This window comes from Mirounga leonina, unplaced genomic scaffold, assembly GCF_011800145.1.
Source record: "Mirounga leonina isolate KUSES-001 unplaced genomic scaffold, KU_Mleo_1.0 Mir_173, whole genome shotgun sequence".
In the NCBI taxonomy this organism is placed as follows: domain Eukaryota; kingdom Metazoa; phylum Chordata; class Mammalia; order Carnivora; family Phocidae; genus Mirounga; species Mirounga leonina.
In genome coordinates this window covers 85699232-85716785 of record NW_023270447.1, presented here as the reverse complement: position 1 = coordinate 85716785, position 17554 = coordinate 85699232, and the positions used below count along the sequence as shown (strand labels likewise).

General features: G+C 60.2%; 1 protein-coding gene across 1 annotated transcript in view; it reads left to right on the top strand.

Annotated features, from left to right (window-relative positions):
- The window catches only part of DISP3 (dispatched RND transporter family member 3), a 29330-nt gene extending 13580 nt beyond the window's left edge, over positions 1 to 15750 (top strand). Inside the window, exons 6-20 of the mRNA XM_035020250.1 lie at positions 276 to 415; positions 1355 to 1503; positions 1709 to 1870; positions 2715 to 2876; positions 4898 to 5011; positions 5860 to 5996; positions 7045 to 7229; positions 9107 to 9237; positions 9315 to 9487; positions 10420 to 10546; positions 10940 to 11085; positions 12906 to 13065; positions 13844 to 13957; positions 14424 to 14590; positions 15388 to 15750. Coding sequence (XP_034876141.1) covers positions 276 to 415; positions 1355 to 1503; positions 1709 to 1870; positions 2715 to 2876; positions 4898 to 5011; positions 5860 to 5996; positions 7045 to 7229; positions 9107 to 9237; positions 9315 to 9487; positions 10420 to 10546; positions 10940 to 11085; positions 12906 to 13065; positions 13844 to 13957; positions 14424 to 14590; positions 15388 to 15750 — 2430 coding nt within the window. The remainder of the gene's footprint in view (positions 1 to 275; positions 416 to 1354; positions 1504 to 1708; positions 1871 to 2714; positions 2877 to 4897; positions 5012 to 5859; positions 5997 to 7044; positions 7230 to 9106; positions 9238 to 9314; positions 9488 to 10419; positions 10547 to 10939; positions 11086 to 12905; positions 13066 to 13843; positions 13958 to 14423; positions 14591 to 15387) is intronic.
- Positions 15751 to 17554: the final 1804 nt, after the last annotated feature.

Here is a 17554-nt window from a genome sequence, read left to right as displayed (position 1 = left end):
CGTTAGTTAGCGCTTGTTCTGTGCCAGGCATCACCGTAGGCAGGGGGCTGCAGTGTGGACCTGAGCCTCTGCCCCAGAGGTGGGACTCTTCCTCCCCTGCTGTGCCCCCTTCTGCCAGCCCTCGCCTTCTGATGTCCTCCTGGCAGCCTGGGCCTCCTCACCGCCCCGAATGGGAGTGGTCTGGGGTCTTGAGTGCCTTTGGCTACAGAGGTCCAGGCTCCCTGGACTCCGGGCCTGAGCGGCCTCACAGCCCACCTGTACCTCTCCATTGCCAGATCCCGGCCGTCCACGACTTTGGCCTGTTCATGTCCCTTATCGTGTCCTGCTGCTGGCTGGCTGTGCTGTTCACCATGCCGGCCGCCCTGGGCATCTGGAGCCTTTACATGGCACCCCTAGAGAACGCCTGCCGGACCAGGTGAGCGGCCGGCAGAGGGGGGGGGCCATGTCCTCCTCTCACCAAATGCCTGTAACACGTCCTCCAGGGCTGCTCAGCGCCCCACTCTCTCTTCTAAAAGCTGTGAGATCCTTTATTGAGCACCTTCTGTGTGCCCAGTTCTATGCTGGGCACTCCTGCGGGACCGAGGAGGGAGAAGAGAATCCTGCCGGGGAGTTACCATCTGGGAGCATCTACTCCATGCCAGGAAGTGGGCAAAGTGCTTTTATACAAGACCTTATTCCCCCCCAGGACCCTCGGAGCTGGGTTCCCTTGTTTCGCCCATTTTACTGACGAAAAACAAGGGCTGGGGGAGGGTGGGTGACATTCTCAAGGTCACCTGTTCAGTAGGCAGCAGAGCTGAGATTTAAACCCAGTGGTCTGACCGGCCCCCCCATGCCAGCCACCATGTTAAATGCTTCTCGGGTTTTTGCCTTGGTGGAGTAACCATATTTAGACATAGTGAACTGTGTGCAGAGTTGGATGGGTCGGCCCACAGGTGCTGCCGGAGGTCAAAGTGTTGGGGTCTTGCGGGCTGGGTGGTCGGGGAAGGGGGGAGGGAGGGACGGTTACCACATGGAGTCAGGCCTGGGTGGCTGGCTGGGCTTGGGTACTAGGAATGACAGGGGCTCTGAGCTTGGGGCGGGGCACACCAGCGCAGGGGACCCTCTCCCTGGGTCATGGTTGCCGTCATCCTTTGTCTTCCCAGAGGAAGAATGGTACCGAGGGTCCGGGGGCGGGGGGTTGGCTGGGGAGATGGCCCCGGAAAGGAATCAGGCAACAGGCTCCTGGGAGTCTATGGTGAATGTCCTCCAGGAAACGTCCACAGCAGTGTGATGCCGGGGCTCATACGGTGGCTGGTACCCTCCCTGTGCACCCGGGGCCCTCGGGGCTCACCCCTCGCCCCCACTCTCCCCACAGCTGCCACCAGAAGTGTGGCCGCAAGAGCTCCCTGCACTTTCCCGGGGACGTGTTCGCCACTCCTGAGCGGCCTGGGGGCAGCCCTGCCCAGGGCCCCATGCCCTACCTGGACGATGACATCCCCTTGCTGAACGTTGAGGAGGAGCCAGGTAAGTTTGGCGCGGGCCTGCCCTGCTGACTCCGGTGAGACCCAGGCCTGCATCTGCCAGGTAGGTCACCTTTGATGAGATGGTGTGAGGACAGGCTGGTCCTGATGGCCACCGGGGATCCTCATCAAGCACTTGGGCTTCCCTGGAGAGGACAGGGACCAGAGTGGGCTTTGACCTCTGATGAGCCGCTGCTCTGCCCTGACAGTGTCGCTGGAGCTGGGAGACGTGTCCCTGGTGTCTGTGCCCCCCGAGAGCCTCCAGCCAGCCCCCGAGCGGGGCAGCAGGGGCCAGCTCATTGCCCAGCTGCAGGAGATGCTGCACCACTGGGCCCTGTGGTCCGCTGTCAAGAGCCGCTGGGTGATCGTGGGTAAGTGGGGTCTCCACCCTCTTTCCCCTCTGACTTGCAGCTTTTCCTCAGTGCCCGAGGCATGGGGGACAGACTCCCCAAAGGACGTATCGGCCCTGGGAGCCCAGACCCTCCTGCACATGACGCTGAGCTGGCGTCTCACTCTCTGGGCCTTACCCCCTTCCCGTGTAGAATGGAGCTGGTCCCCCATAACTGTTGTTTATGGAGCACCTACTGGGTGCCAGTCATCACACCAGGTGGTAGAGCAGAGCGCTTAATGCTTGGGCTCTGGAGTCGGACCAGCTTGGCCACGTTGGAATCCTAATTCTACCATGTACTGGCTGGGTAACCTTGGGTTTGTCGGTTAGTCTGAGCCTCAGTTTCCTATCCTGTTCCTGAGGATAAGACTAGTATCTATCTGATAGGGCAGTCAGAGGGCAAGCCACGGTGCAAGGAATGAACTCAGCCCGGTGTGTGGCATGCAGTAAGTGCTCAATAAATGCTGAGTGCTATTATGGTTATAGTCACTGACAGTATTTAGAGTTGTTTATAATCGAGTGGACGTGCCAGCTCCTCAGAAACTGTTAGGTGCTCTAAGATGGTGGCTGGTTCTTATCCAAGAATGCAAGCTTGTCACCTGCCCCCCAGGTGACATGAATAACATCCAACCCCGACCCCCAGAGGACCAATCCCTGACCAGCTTCACCCACAGGCTGGCTTGCTACAACTCTGCCAGCTCCCCAGGGACCCCGTCCCACACTGCTCCCCCATAAAGGGAGCAGCTCTTCCCCAGGGCTGTGAGGACCCCCCCCAGGCCCCAGGCCCTGGCCCCCGGCCCTGCCTAGCGTGCCTCCTTTCTTGGCAGGGCTCTTTGTCTCCGTCCTCATCCTGTCCCTGGTCTTTGCCAGCCGGCTCCGCCCCGCCAGCCGGGCCCCTCTGCTCTTCCGGCCCGATACCAACATCCAGGTGCTGCTGGACCTCAAATACAACCTGAGCGCTGAGGGCATATCCTGCATCACCTGCTCAGGTAAGAGTTCAGCCGGGTGTCCCCTGTGGCTCCCTGCTCTCTTCGGAGTTCAGGTCTCAAAGACTGTTGGCCTACGAGATGCAAGGTCCAGGTCACTGTGCGACCTCAGCCAATCACTCCACATCTGAGCCTGAGTGTTTCCCCATTTCCTGAAACCAGTATTTCCCGGGTGCTGGGGAAACCGTAGCGGGCAGAACAGGCTTCCTGAGCTCAGGGAGTTCATTTGCTTGCGAGGGGCCAACATTGGAATAGTAGATCTGTGCTGTGATGGAGGAAGAACAGGGAGCCTGGGGAGCTCAGCATCATGGAAGGCTTCCTGAAAGAGGCAGTGTCTAAGCTGAGACTCAAAGAAAGGGAAGGAGTTAGCCAGGCTGAGAGAGAGAGAGAAGAGAAGAGGTCTAGTCAGAGGGAAGCGCCAGAGGTGGGCAAAACCAGGGCCAAGTTTGAGAGTCGGTCTCAGGAGCTAAGGCTAGCCAGGTATGCTGGGCCAGGGACTGGAGGACTGGAGTGAGGAGTCTGCATTTAATTCTAATTGGCAGGGGGGCTACGGAGGATTTTAGGCAGAGAAGGGCCATGACTGATTCTCCCAGGTGCTGTGTGGAGGTAGATGGGGGGGACAGGGTAGAAGCTGGCTGGGAGACCAGGTAGGAGGCTGGTGCCTTCATCTGAACGTAAGACAGTGGGCCTGGGCCAGCGTGCTTATGGTGGCAGTGGAGTCCAGAGGTTTTTAAGAGGTGAAATCCATAGGATTTGGTGATGGGGAGTGGGTGTCAGGAATGAGCAAGGAGGTGAGTTGAAGATGTCTCCTCGCTTTAGAGGTAGTCTGATCCAGGCCCTGATTTTACAGAGGGAAGCCTGACGTCAGGGTTGGGGCCAGGGGAGCTTGGCGCAAGGTCATACAGCTTTGCCAGGTCAGTTAGAGAAGCTTCTAGGAGCTTCCAGCTCCTAGGAGAAGACCCACTGACTGCTGTAATTGCCTTCATTTAATTAGGGCAGTGTTCACATTAACCTGGCCTTCCCCTTGGTAATGGCATTAGCCAAATGCATGATAATCGACTGCAGCTCAGAGAGGTGCCCAAAGAGCCCCTCCTAAATTGGATCTAGCCCCGGCCGCATCCCTGGCTCCTCTCTCTCTCGCCCGCGCCTACACATTAAATTCCCTTATCACTGCTGCTATGGGGCCAACTGTGAGTCAAAAAGCCACTCCTCGTTCCTAGATGGACAAAACCCAGGATGGTGCCGAAGCTCCTGGAATTGTCCGGAGAAGGGCCAGGACACTAGCCCAAGTCCAGCCTCCGCCCCTTGCCCCTCTTAGCTCCCTGAACTGCTCTTAGGGAGACCTGTTGGGGTTGCAGCAGAAAGGGCTTTCGGGGCTGCCAAGACTGGATCCAAAGGAGGCTCTGCCTCTCACTTCCTCTGCGGGTCACAGAACCTCCCCGAACCTCTCTGCTTTCTCCTCTGTCATATGGGGTTAATGATAATGACCTCTGAGAATTATTGTGAAGATTGTATCTTTGAAGGTGTAAAATTTCTCTCATGAAACAACAACAAAAGAGAACAGAAAATCCATCCTCAGTGGTTGAGGCAAAACAGGACAGTCTCTTGTCATCTCTGCTGGTTGATGATGTGCCATTTCCAATTGTTCCCACTCGAGTATTTATCACGAGCTAAATGCATGAGATGCAGCATCCCGTTTGGTCCTTCCACCACCCTCTGGGGGTTCGGAGTCACCCCATTTGACAGAGGAGGTACTTGAGGCATGGCGAGGACAAGGAGGGAAAGCGTCAGAGTGTCTTCCTTTGGATGGAGCTGACAGGTGCCTTCCTTTTGCCTTCAGATTCCTGCAAATTCAGTATTTGGCATTTTTTTCAGTTCCATACAGTTTCTTTCAGACCCCTGTCACTCCTCCCCCAAGCTGAGGGCCCCAAGGCCTGTGTCCCTAGGGTGGCCATCTCTGTCCATCTCTGCCCTCCCCTGCTGGGCTCAGCCAGGGAAGCCCTCCTAATGAGGCACGGGGGTAGGTCTGTTCCAGGAGAAGCCCCACAGCCTGCAGAACAACATCCGGACATCCCTGGAGAAGAAGAAACGGGGCTCGGGGGTCCCCTGGGCCAGCCGACCTGAGGCCACCCCACAGGGTTAGTGGGGAGTGTGGTCTGGCTGCGGGGGAGGGCCTCGGGAGATCCTGCCTAGTACTAGGATGTTCCTATGAGAACAAGAGTCTGTGTTCTTGGAGTCACTGACGAGGGGTTGGGTTGGGGGGTGAACTTGGGGCCCTCGCCCACTATCCTACTAGCTCTCCTCAGTCAGAACAGTAGGCATCCCCTCCTGCCACCACCCCAGCCAGGCCTCTGGTGCCCCACACAACCTGTTGTGTGTGTGTCGGGGGGAGGGCAGGGGCATCCTGAGCCCCAGAGGATGGCTTATCCCTGCCCGGGTCTCCATCAGAGGTGGGATGCTGGGACACGTGTGGGAATTAGCCCCCCTATGGGGCAGTTCTGTGTGTCCTTGTCACCCCATGGCTGTTGTCACCCTCCGTGCCTGCTGTTGTCATTCGCAGCCCCGGCCCCACCATTTACCCCGCCCCCCCATCACGGGCAGCACCGCCACTACCCTAATCTTCACCATGACTTGGGGTCAATCCATCCACCTACACTGCCACCCCATCCTGGTGACCACTGCCACCTCCCGCTTCATCCGTGCCACCACCCCATCCCCACACCCACCACCAGCACCCCCCATCATGGCCATTGGCTTGCCCACCACCAGCACCCCCCATCATGGCCATTGGCTCGCCCACCACCAGCAGCCCTCATCATGGCCATCAGCTCGGTCCAATAGAGAGGAACAGTGCCAGCATTTAGAGAGGAGCCCAAGTTAGGGCTCAGCTCCTCAGTCCACAGAACAGAGAGTGGGCTGCCCCAGGTCAGGGAAAGCTAGGGAAGGGGACTGTCCACCCCTCCTCCATCCTTCATTTGTCTCCCAGACTCCCCAGGCACCGTGTATGTATCCAAGGTGAAGAGTAAAGGCCACCCGGCTGTGTACAGGTTCTCCCTCAACGCCAGCCTACCCACCCCTTGGCAGATCGTGTCCCCCGGGGACGGGGAGGTACCTTCCTTCCAGGTGAGCCTGGGCTGCCGTGACCTGAACCACCAGTACCAGGGAGGGGGCCCTCAGACCCGTGTCAGGAGGGGGAGGCAGGGTCTCTGAGGGAGACGGGGACCCTCTCCCAGCCAGGTCTGTGGCACCTACAGAGTGGTGACAGCATGGGCTTCCAAGTCAGCCAGACCTGGGTTCGAGTCCTGGCTCTGCCATTTATAATCTGTGTGTCTTTGGGCAGATTGCTTAATCCCTCTGAGCCTCAGTCTCCTCATCTGTGAAATGGGGTGTGTAAAGTCCAGCCAGGGTAGGAGGTACGTGAGGTAATGGTACATAGCATATAGGACACAGGAAGTGCTCAGTAGGCGGTGGTTATGTGATTGTTCTCAGCAGCTGCTCCAGCCTCTGAGGGCCACCCCAGGCCTCCAGGGTCTCCCTCTCAGGAATCATCTGTGTTTTTTTGACAAGTTACACCCTGTGTCAACTCATTTGTTCACGGTTTATATTTCCATCTGAATGGTGAGGTGTCTGAGGCATTTCCTGACTCTGAGCCTTTGCAATGCTGTTCCCACTACCTAGAAAGCTTTTCTTCCAGTGGAATGCACAGGAGGCCCCTCACTGACACCTCAGCATGAATGTCATCCCCTCAGAGAGCCCTGCGCTGCCACTTCTCCTCTGCCCTCCTCCTCCCCTGCCCATTTATCCTGTGTCTTATCATCCTATTACATTCATAGCCCCTAAAAGACCGTAAAGCCATTGTGACTGGCAGCTCCACGGGGGCAGGGACCAAGCCCATCTTGCTCGCTGCCGTACGCTCAGAGCCCAGCTCAGGCCCTGGGTAGAGTAGATGCCCCGCTGGAGGAAGGACTGAGGCTCAGCCAGGGAGGGAAGGACTTGCTCCATCTTCAGACTCGAACCCAGGCCTCCTGAGCCTCTGCCCCCCCATGGGGGGGGGGGGCTTGGACAGGGTGGGGGACCTGCCTTGGAGGGAGGGGCCAGAGCCTGAGGCCGGGCCCAGGCCGAGGCAGCCCCCCGGAGTCACCTGTCTTGTCTCTGTCGATCCACTGCTTAGGTGTATAGAGCGCCTTTGGGTAACTTCACCAAGAAGCTGACCGCTTGTATGTCTACAGTAGGGCTGCTCCAGCCGGCGAGCCCCTCCCGCAAGTGGATGGTGACAACCTTGGCCTGTGACGCCAAGCGGGGCTGGAAGTTTGACTTCAGCTTCTACGCGGCCGCCAACGAGCTGAAGCACACGCGGTAACGGCCTCGCAGATAAGCCCCTTTCGCCAGCCGGAGCCCTCTGCCCCGGGAGATGTCAGCAGGCACCTTTAGGAAGCCCCTGTCCACACGCACACGTGTATTCGGAGAGTTCTCGGCCCAGGACTGGGAGTGGGGGACGCCGGCGCAGAGGACTGGCCGGTGACCAGCTCCGCCCCCCCGCCCCCCTGCCTGGCGCTGGTGCCCCTGCCCCTCCCCCGCACGCCCAGCAGGCGCCGTCTCGGGCCTTTTGCACTTGCTGCTCCCTCTGCCTAGAATGCTCTTCCCGAGCGCCTCAGGTGTGATGGCTTCTCTCCGGGATTCAGGCGTCCCCTCCGATGCCCCCTCTTGGGAGAAGCTGTCCCTGACCGGAACTCCCTCCCCATCCCGAAGAACCATGCCTGGTCCCTCGCCCTGCGCTACACCTGCTCCCTTTCCGGCCCCCATCGCCACCTGGGATCACTGTGACCCGTGGTTTATAACCTGTCGTTCCTCGGGAGCATCGTGCGGTGGGCACGCTGACCGTTTCCCCCGCTGTGTCCCTCGCGCCTAGCGCAGGGCCTGGCGCCCAGGGGGTGCTCAGTGAACACTTGCCGAATGAGTGGATGTGCACGCTCTGTACCTCCTCTCCAAGGCACTGTTCACTCTCTCTATATAATTAATTCTGCAAATGTTTTAATTAACGCCACCCCCTCCCCCGCCCCGCCAGACCATAACGAGACAGGACAGAGACTGTCTGTTGTACTTCGCTACTGCATACTCGGGCCCTGCCTGGTGCCTGGCATGTAATAAGTGCCCCAAAATACTTAACAGGTGACAACACTTTGTTCCCAAGGGGGGTGGGGGGGCTCCGAGCAGCTGGGGACACCCGTGTTCTGACCAGGGCCCCACATTCATGTATCCATTGAGGCTGTATTTCGTTGTTCATTGAACAAACATGGGGCGCCGACTAGGTGCCAGCACCCCACTGGTGCTGGGGATACGGTGGTAAATAAGACAGATGTGGCTCCTGCCCTTAGGCTGGCTAGCGGGAGACAACAGCTAACAAATCAGCCGCAATGTCGTTAGAAATGATGGCATGTGCTCTGCTCTGGAAGGGGGAGAGGTGCTGGGCCTAGAGAGCGACAGTGCGGGCCCTGCGCTGGTGACATGCGGGGCTCTGACTCTGACAGAGCCTGACCTCGGGGTGCTGGGCACCCATAGAGGCTGGACGTCACTTGGGACAGAGGGCATGGCGTGGAGGTGGGGGCAGGTGACCAAGATGGGCTCACTGGGCCCTTCCAGCCCAGGGTACCTTGGCTTAGGGGGTGGGGGTCCCTCTGCCCATCCTCCCCTGAGCCCAGGGCTGGGCTTGCTCTGCACATACACAATAGCAACCGGGATCAGGCTGCCTGGATGAGCTTAGAACATTCTAGAAAGAACCTTGAGCTATGTCAGGTCCAGTGGTGAACAGGCTAACCGTGGAACCCTTGCTTCACACAGAATCTTGAGGCTCAGTAACTATTCAGCTTAAGGTGGGGGTGCTTCTGAGTAGGGAACCGCAAGGCTGGCCTGGGCCCCCCCCGTGAACTCTTGCACCCCCTGGAGGACAGTTTGGAAACTCCTGGTCTCCATCCCTCATGCCCCAGGTGGGGAGACACACACAAAACAGGAGGCTGTTGAGCAGGCCACGTGGTGCGTCCTGGCAGTGGGGAGACCAGAAGTGACCTCCACACCCCAGCCCCAAACTGAGACTAAATCCTTGTGCTGGGGGGGCCCCCGAGTCCGTCCCCGCCCTCTTCCAGTCCTGGTACCCAGCCACACGTGGCTATGCTTGCCTCACCTCCCAGACTCCTCCTGGCCTTCCCAGCCTCAGCCGGGCTCCTTTGCCTCCACAGGAAAGTGTACTTTGCTCAGTCCCACAAGCCCCCTTTCCACGGGCGTGTGTGTGTAGCCCCTCCTGGCTGCCTGCTTAGCTCCAGCCCCGACGGCCCGACCAAAGGCTTCTTCTATGTGCCCAGTGAGAAAGGTACATGCGGGGAGGCTGCAGTGGGGCCTCGGGAGGCTGGGCCCCGCCTTCCCATACAGATGTGACTCCCTCTGCAGTGCCCAAGGCCCGCCTCTCGGCCACCTTCGGCTTCAACCCCTGTGTGAACACGGGCTGCGGGAAGCCAGCCGTGCGGCCGCTGGTGGATACAGGGGCCATGGTCTTCGTGGTCTTTGGCATCATTGGCATCAACCGCACGCGGCAGGTGGACAACCATGTCATCGGAGACCCGGTACGTGGGCCCACTTTGGGCAGATGTCAAAGGGCCGGACCGCACCAGATCTGCAAACAAGTACCAGCCCAGATGGCCACTGGCCCAGCTCCCCCCACGCCCTCTTGTTCCTCTGACTGCTCACGAGGCCCAGACAGGACCACCACAGGCCCTCGAGGGCACTGTTTCTCTTGAGGAGCGATCAGGGTTGAGCTCTTAGAATCGCCCAGGAATCTAGGTACATTGTGGGCCTGAGCTGGTTGCCCTTCACCATGAGGGGCTAGAATGGAGCTAAGGGAGATACAAGCGTGTAAACTCCGCCCCCCCCCCCCGTCCTCTTCCTGCAGGAGGCCCCTCCCTGCACCCACAGCCCCTGCTGCATGCCTGACTGCGGGGCCCTCCCCTCTGTGTGGGCTCCGCCCCCTGTTGGTGCTTGTGCCCTGTGCTGGGTTCTTGGGTGTTGGAAGGGAGAGAACTTGTTGGAGCCATGGCTAGGTCTGTCTGGCACGGAATGGGTGCTGAGCATGTGGTGGGAAGGACCGTGGGTGTGGTAGGGTCAGAGCTCCTGCCTTGAGAAGTCAGTCTGGCTGGCTATACAGGGGTTCAGACCCAAAGTGGTTCAGGAGCCAGGATAGTCAGAGATCTGTGGGATCAGTCCCGACAGCGAGTCCCCCCGGTGTTCAGAGGAGGGTGGGAGGCGGGGAGGACACAGGGCAGTTGAGGGAGGACGGAGATTTGGCTGTGCGGAGCGGGGAGAGACAGCAGGAAGCCCAGGTGAGAGCGTGTGAGCGACACAGCAGGCTCGGGCAGGGCCTCAGGCGACCATGCAGAGGCTCTAGCCTGATGTCTGTGCGGGTGGTGGGAGCTGTGGAGGTTCTTCCCCGGGGCGGGGCTCGGGGCTGAGTTCCCAACTCACTGAGCGGCCCGCGCCCACTTGTGTCTCCTTGGGAAAGGGCAGTGTCGTCTATGACAGCAGCTTTGATCTCTTCAAAGACATTGGGCACCTGTGTCACCTCTGCAAGACCATCGCGGGGAACTCGGAGCTGGTGAAGCCGGGCGGGGCCCAGTGCCTGCCCTCAGGTGCGCGGGAGAGCCGTTTGTCAGAGGGAGGCCAGATCGGGGAGCCCGTGCTGGTGCTCCCAGGGCGGGCAGCCACGAGGACGCCCGTGCCTGGCATGAGTCCTGCACGCCCACGTCTGAGCTCGAGTTTGTGTCCACGCTGGGGCGAGGGCGCGTGAGTCTTCTAGAGCCGTCTCGTGCGCGGACACGGATTGGTGCAGAGGTGCGCGTGTGTGGGGATGTGTGCAGTGCGTGGGCACACCTGCCGGAGTGTGCCAGGCTGGACACATAAACGCGGCTGTGGCCCTGCCACACGCTCACCCGGGGGGTTAGTACACATGCCCAGGTGGGATGGGGGGAAGGGGTGCTCTCCAGGTCCCCAGCCCGACCACCTGTCTCCCCTTCTCCCTGCAGGCTACAGCACCTCCTCCTTCCTGCAGATGCTGCATCCGGAATGCAAGGAGCTGCCCGAGCCCAACCTGCTCCCTGGGCAGCTATCACACGGGGCACTGGGTGTCAAGGAGGGCCGAGTGCAGTGGATCTCCATGGCCTTTGAGTCGGTGAGCTCCCAGCGGCCTGGCCTCACAGTGTGGCCAGATCAGAGGGGCGGCTCTTCAGAGAGGGGGATACTGCGGCCCAAAGAGGTGAAATTACTCCCCCCACCCCCGGGTCACATGGTTATGAGTGTCGACATCAAGTGTTAAACCTGGCATCTGACCACAGGGCGCTGCCCTTTCCACCATGTAGGCTGTTCCCACCGGCCCAGGCTCTGGGTTGGTTTGTCGCCTCTGGGGTGAGGAGCCAGTGGGGCTGGAGGCTGGCGGAAGTCCCGGACGCTCCCCTCTGCCGCTCTGGGGTGCCGGGTTCTGGGCCACAGACCCGGGCGCTGGGCCTCCCCCAGGAGAGCTTGGAAGCCAGGGGACCAGCCATCCCCACACCTCACTACTTCCTCTCTCATCCTGACCCTCCCTGGACCCCGCCCAAGGAGGGAGGCCCGCGTGCGAGCGCGCTCACACACGCACATGCGCACACGCAAGCACACCTGTCCTGGGCTTCTGCAGGCCCTGTGGCTGTGACACAGGGCTGTGTACCGAGCCCGCTGCAGCCGCCCGTGTGCTGAGACCCAGGGCCCAGTCCCAGCTCTGATCCTGGTGCGCACTGTGTCTCCTTGAGCCAGTCACGGCTCCCCGCCGGCCTCGGGTGCCTCCTCTGAAGATCCCTGCCCTCTGTGTGGCAGTCCCGGGAAGCAGCAGGGCCACCACGTAGAGACGTGGGGGATGAAAACCGGTCCTCGTTCTCTGGCCCCCGGACCTGCTTTCCTTCCCACCACCTGCCACTCACCACAGAAGCAGCCACCCCAAGTCAGGAGGCCCCAGAGCCCCTCCCAGTCCTCCTCCAAGGGAGCCCCAGGCCAATGTAGACACCACTTAAAATATGCATCGTAAAATCGACCATCTTAGCCACTTTTGAAGCAACCAGCACCACCATCCACCTCCAGAATTCTGTCCCGTGAAGCTCGAACTCCCTTCCGCCCCTCCCCCAGCCCTCGCACCCACTGCGCCACTTCATGTCTCTGGGAACGTGGCTATTCCGGGCCCCTGAGGTAACTGGAATCTACAACACTGGTCTTTTTGGGTCTGGCTCATCTCATTCAGCATAATGGTCCCCAAATTCACACATGCTCTGGCCTGTGTCAGAATCCCCTCCCTTCCAAAGGCTGAGGCCCTAGATGGTTTGAGAGAGGACGGAATCCCCTCTCGGGCTCGTCCACACCACAGGGTGTCACTTCCAAGCTGACCCCACCAACACTCAGACACACACGTGCGCACAGACACGCCGTGAGCTGGTCTGTGCGCAGGGAGAGCGTGTGTGTGAAGGTCCCGGGGCAGGGTGAGTGCCTGTGTCCCCCGCTGAGCGGCTCCGAGGAGCTGGGGGCTGGAGACGGGCGGGTTGCTGGGCTGTGACAACAGCTCTGATGGGGAGACACCGAGGCCTGCCAGAGCCCAGCAGAGGCCCGTCTCGGGTCTTCCGGGAAGGTTTCCTGGAGGAGACAGAAGCCTTGAAGGGTGATGGGACCTTGCTGTGCGGGCAGAGGGAACAGTGTGTGCACAGGCTGGGACGCAGAGCATGGGGGCTCCGGGAGCTGCTGCTGGTTCTGTTGGAAAGGGATGGGGTCTTTGGTGGCATCAGAACCTGCTGCCCTTGTAAGGCTAACATGGGCACCCAGAGGCTGGTGGGAGGTAACCCTGGACTGGGGCACCTTCCATGTGCAGGTGGCCAAGGGCCAGCTGTACCTGCCACAGAGCGGACCAGCTGTCACCTGGGAAGAGTGAGTGGGCACTGCCCCCCCACCCATCTCACTGGTTCGTGTGCCTCACAGACCACGTACAAGGGCAAGTCCTCCTTCCAGACGTACTCGGACTATCTGCGCTGGGAGAGCTTCCTGCAGCAGCAACTGCAGACCTTCCCCGAGGGCTCGGCCCTGCGCCGAGGATTCCAGACCTGTGAGCACTGGAAACAGATCTTCATGGAGATCATAGGCAAGCGGCAAGCCCCTCATCCTTTTTAACTCCCCGGGCCTGAAGTGGCAGGTGGTAGCAGGTGACCTGGGGCAGGGAGGGCACGGCATGGCCTGTCCGAGCTGCAACTTATCACCTCTGTCCTGGCCAAGAGTCCTGGGGCAACTGGAATGGCCCAGTGGCCAGGAACACCAGTCAGAGGCCAGAGTGTGGGTCTCCTGCTCAGGGGCACCTAGCCCCATTCTTTGCTCCTTAATTTGGCCACCTAAACAGTAACAGTGATCACCATTGTGGCAGCTCTCTGTCATGATGGGCCTTCCCAGGGCCATGCCCCATGCTGAGGGCCTGACCGTGTTCTTTAAACTCCAAAGGAGGGGCGCCTGGGTGGCTCAGTTGTTAAGCGTCTGCCTTCGGCTCAGGTCATGATCCCAGGGTCCTGGGATCGAGCCCCACATCGGGCTCCCTGCTCGGCGGGAAGCCTGCTTCTACCTCTTCCACTCCCCCTGCTTGTGTTCCTTCTCTTGCTGTCTCTCTCTCTTTCAAATAAATAAAATCTTAAATAATAATAATAATAATAAACTCCAAAGGAGGCCTGTGTGGGGTGGGTACTCTTACTGTGTTACAGATGAGGCTCAGGGAGGTTCTGTGGCTTACCCAGAGTGACACGGCTAGCTGTGACAGTGCCCATCCGTGGGATCCCAGTAACCTCTGAATCATGGAGGGGCGGTGGGGGCAGGGGGTTGTTATAGGCAACCCCCCCACAAAACCCAGCTGAGGACCCTCTTCTCTTGCCTTCCAGGGGTGCAGAGTGCACTGTATGGCCTGGCCCTATCCTTGCTCATCTGTGTGGCCGCGGTGGCCGTGTTCACCACCCACGTTCTCCTCCTGCTGCCCGTGCTCCTGAGCATCCTGGGTATGGGGGGGGGGGCGGGGGCAGGCAATAGGCATCAGGCCGTGGGGCCAGGAGTCGGCAGGGGTCCTGCTGGTGGCCTCAGGTCAGGAGGTTCCTCTCCATCCCTAACTGTCACACATCCTTATTTCCCAGCCACCCCACCCCCACCCCAGGCAGAAAGACCCTCTGTGACAGTCACTCACAGGACGGTGCCCCACCAACCTTTGTGCTCCCAGAAGGGACCCGGATGTTGCCAGGTGGTAGCTCCTGGCCCAGTGACATGTTGCTGGACCTATCCCTCTCCCGAAACCCCCTGCTTCTCTCTGGCCCTGGTCCTCCTGGTCCCTCCTGTCACCAGAGGTGGGGGCTCCACTCTAGGGTTCACCCCATCCCCCAGGGGCCCTCTGAGTTCACCCACCATCCCTCCAGGACTGTGTGGGTGAGGCTGGGTCCAAGCTGCCTGCCAGCTGTCCCCTGCCCCCTGCAGGTATCGTCTGCCTCGTGGTGACCATCATGTACTGGAGCGGCTGGGAGATGGGGGCCGTGGAAGCCATCTCCCTGTCCATCCTCGTCGGCTCCTCTGTGGATTACTGCGTCCATCTGGTTGAGGGCTACCTGCTGGCCGGAGAGAACCTGCCCCCCCACCAGGCTGAGGTGAGCGCCCTGCCAGCCCTACCCCAATGCATCTCCTGTCCCCGGTGTAGCTGAGGGGCCCCCAAGGCCAGCTGGACACCCCTGGTGCCCAGCTCCCAAGCAGACTGTTCTAGGGGCCGAGGTTTTCGCGGCCAATCTCCATGCCCAGGGGATGTAGGTTCGAAGGCAGCCCCGCCAGAGCAGCGCTGTGGGCCTTGGGCGGGCCCATCCCCCAGCCTGTTTCTCTAGTGAGCATAAGGCCTCGGACCAGATGATGTCCAAGTGCCCTCCCTGCTTCCCTGAGTCCAAGTCTCCTTCTCCAGCCTGGGGAGCAGGGTGGCCCATCCTAGTCATGACTCTGAGGCCACCCCCCCGCCCCAGATCTTTGTGGCTTAGCAACAACATGCTCATATATTCAGTGCCACGACCAGCTCTGGGTCTTGTAAAGTGTTTTGTTTTCTCCTAATTTGGAGTTGTGGTGGTGTGGAAACGTTCACAAATACATAAATTAAATCAGTTACGTTTTTAGCTGCTTTGAGTCCAAAGCAAGAGATCCATTGCCATCAGGGCCATTTCTGAGGACCTGCTACGCAAACCAGCAGCAGCCTGGCTGTCCTGAGCCGTTAGGTGCCTGCCTGTGCGTCCCCGGCAGGGAATCCGGTCCTCTTCCCAGTGAGCCCGGAGAGTAGGTGCTGTTACCGGCCGCATTTATGGGAGCAGAGTTGGGGGCGTCCAGGAGCGGGCTGGCCCCAAGCAGGGAGGGAGCCCACTGGGTGTCGGGCCCCTGGCCCCAGCCTTTGCCCTCTCCTCGCCCCCAGGACGCCCACTCGCAGCGCCAGTGGCGGACCCTGGAGGCGGTGCGGCACGTGGGAGTGGCCATCGTGTCCAGCGCCCTCACCACGGTCATCGCCACGGTGCCCCTCTTCTTCTGCATCATTGCCCCGTTTGCCAAGTTCGGCAAGATCGTTGCGCTCAACACAGGCGTGTCCATCCTCTACACACTCACAGTCAGCACGGCCCTGCTCGGCATCATGGCGCCCGGCTCCTTCACCCGGACCAGGACTTCCTTCCTCAAAGCCCTGGGCGCCGTGCTCCTGGCGGGGGCCCTGGGGCTGGCCACCTGTCTCGTGCTCCTTCGGAGCGGCTATAAGATCCCCCTGCCCACTGGGGCCTCCCTATAGCCCTGGCACTCGGGTCCTGACTGGCGCACCTTCCTGTCCAGCAGGTGTGGGACGAGGCGCTTGATCTGACCCCAGAGGCACGTTGTTTCCTGGCTCGGCTCTAACTAGTTCTGTCCCCAGGCCTGGGTGGGAAGAGGCGCCCCATCGCTCAGTGTGGGAGCAGACGCCCACCTGTGTGGCCCACACTGCCTTCATGACGGCACCCCGCCAGGCCTGGGTGGGAAGCCGGCCGCCACCCCATTCTGCTGGGCTGCCAGCAGGTGTGTCAGGCACCCCCTGAGAGTGGAAGAGTCCAGCCCCCCTCCATGCTGGGTGTCCCTGTGGTCAGGGGGTGTCCCTCTCGTACTGCCTCAGTGCTGGCGACAGCTTTCCCATGTGGGTGTTAAAGGGCCCCCATTCTACAGCTGTGAAAACTGAGGCACCAGGAGGCAAACTGATTGACATGGAGCTGGGGCGGTGGCAGAGCCCAGCTGCCTCCTGAGCCCCATGCCTCCCTCGGGGAATTTGCAGGAAGAGCACAGTGGGTTCAAGGGCAGGGGCCTTGCACCCCCCTACCCCCCTCCTCCCCTTCCCCCAGCTTTATGGCGGCCAGTGCTGGGTGGTCCTGTGGTCCCTCCCAGGCCTTTCGGTCCTGGCCAGAGAGTACAAGAGATGGGCCTGGGGTTCTGCATGTCCTACCCTGGGCCCACATACAGCCTTCCTCACTGATCCAAGCCCCCATCTCCCCCACTCGACTCTGGGGGGTGGAACTGGGGGAGGCAATCCCTGGGTGGGGGGCTGGCTGTGCCTGCCACCAGCTCACAGCAGATGGTTCCTGTTCGAGTGAGATGACACCGCAGACCTCCGCCATTAACACGAGCATCAAAGCATCACTGGCTCCACCGCATTCTTCACATTGTAATAACTAAGCGCTTGCAGGCTGCTCGGCCAGAACCTGGCACAAGGGGTGGGGCTGGGCCTGGAAGCAGAGGGAGGTGGGTGGAGGGTGCTAGACTCCCCAGGAACCAAGGTCCCAGAGTGCTCTGCGTGCCCAGGTCAAGGTTGGGGGCCTCAGGTAGCACTGTGGGAGTGAGGTGCAGTAGATGCACCTTCTTTTAAGGGGCTTATCTGGCTTGTCAGTTGGGGCAATTTTTAAAAAGATTTTATTTATTTGAGAGAGAGAAAGATGAGTGGGGAGAGGGGCAGAGGGAGAAGCAGGCTCCCCCACTGAGCAGGGAGCCCAATGCAGGGCTCAATCCCAGGACCCCAGGAGCATGACCTGAGCAGAAGGCAGACACTTCACCGACTGAGCCACCCAGGCGCCCCAGTTGGGGTATTTTTGAGCACTTCTGGTGTGCCAGGTACTGTTTTCCCTTGGGGCAGACATTGCCCCCCTGGGCATTAGGAAGCCAGACACAGACTGAGCTGGAACTGAGCCCTGAGGGTGGGAAAGACGTCCAGGGTGACCTCCAGGCTAGTTCACCTGGTCATCCGTAGATATTAACCGAGGGGCTAGGTCTGCAAGGCAGAGGTGCAACAGCGTGTCCCCACCTAGTGCATGCCGGGGACCGAGTGGGGACTCAGTATTTGTATGGGGAACAGCAGACTTTTGGACCCACCATCCATGCTGAAGCCAGACCCTAAGTAATTCATGGTTCTAGTTACTGTGCCAGATGTTCTTCTTAGGATTTTTATCCATCTGCTGGGGCTGCCAGAACAAAATGCCACCAACTGGGGTGGGGGGATGGTGTGTGCTTAAACAACAAATTTATTCTCTCAGTTCTGGAGGCTGGAAGTCCAAGCTCGAGGTGTTGGCAGGGTGGTT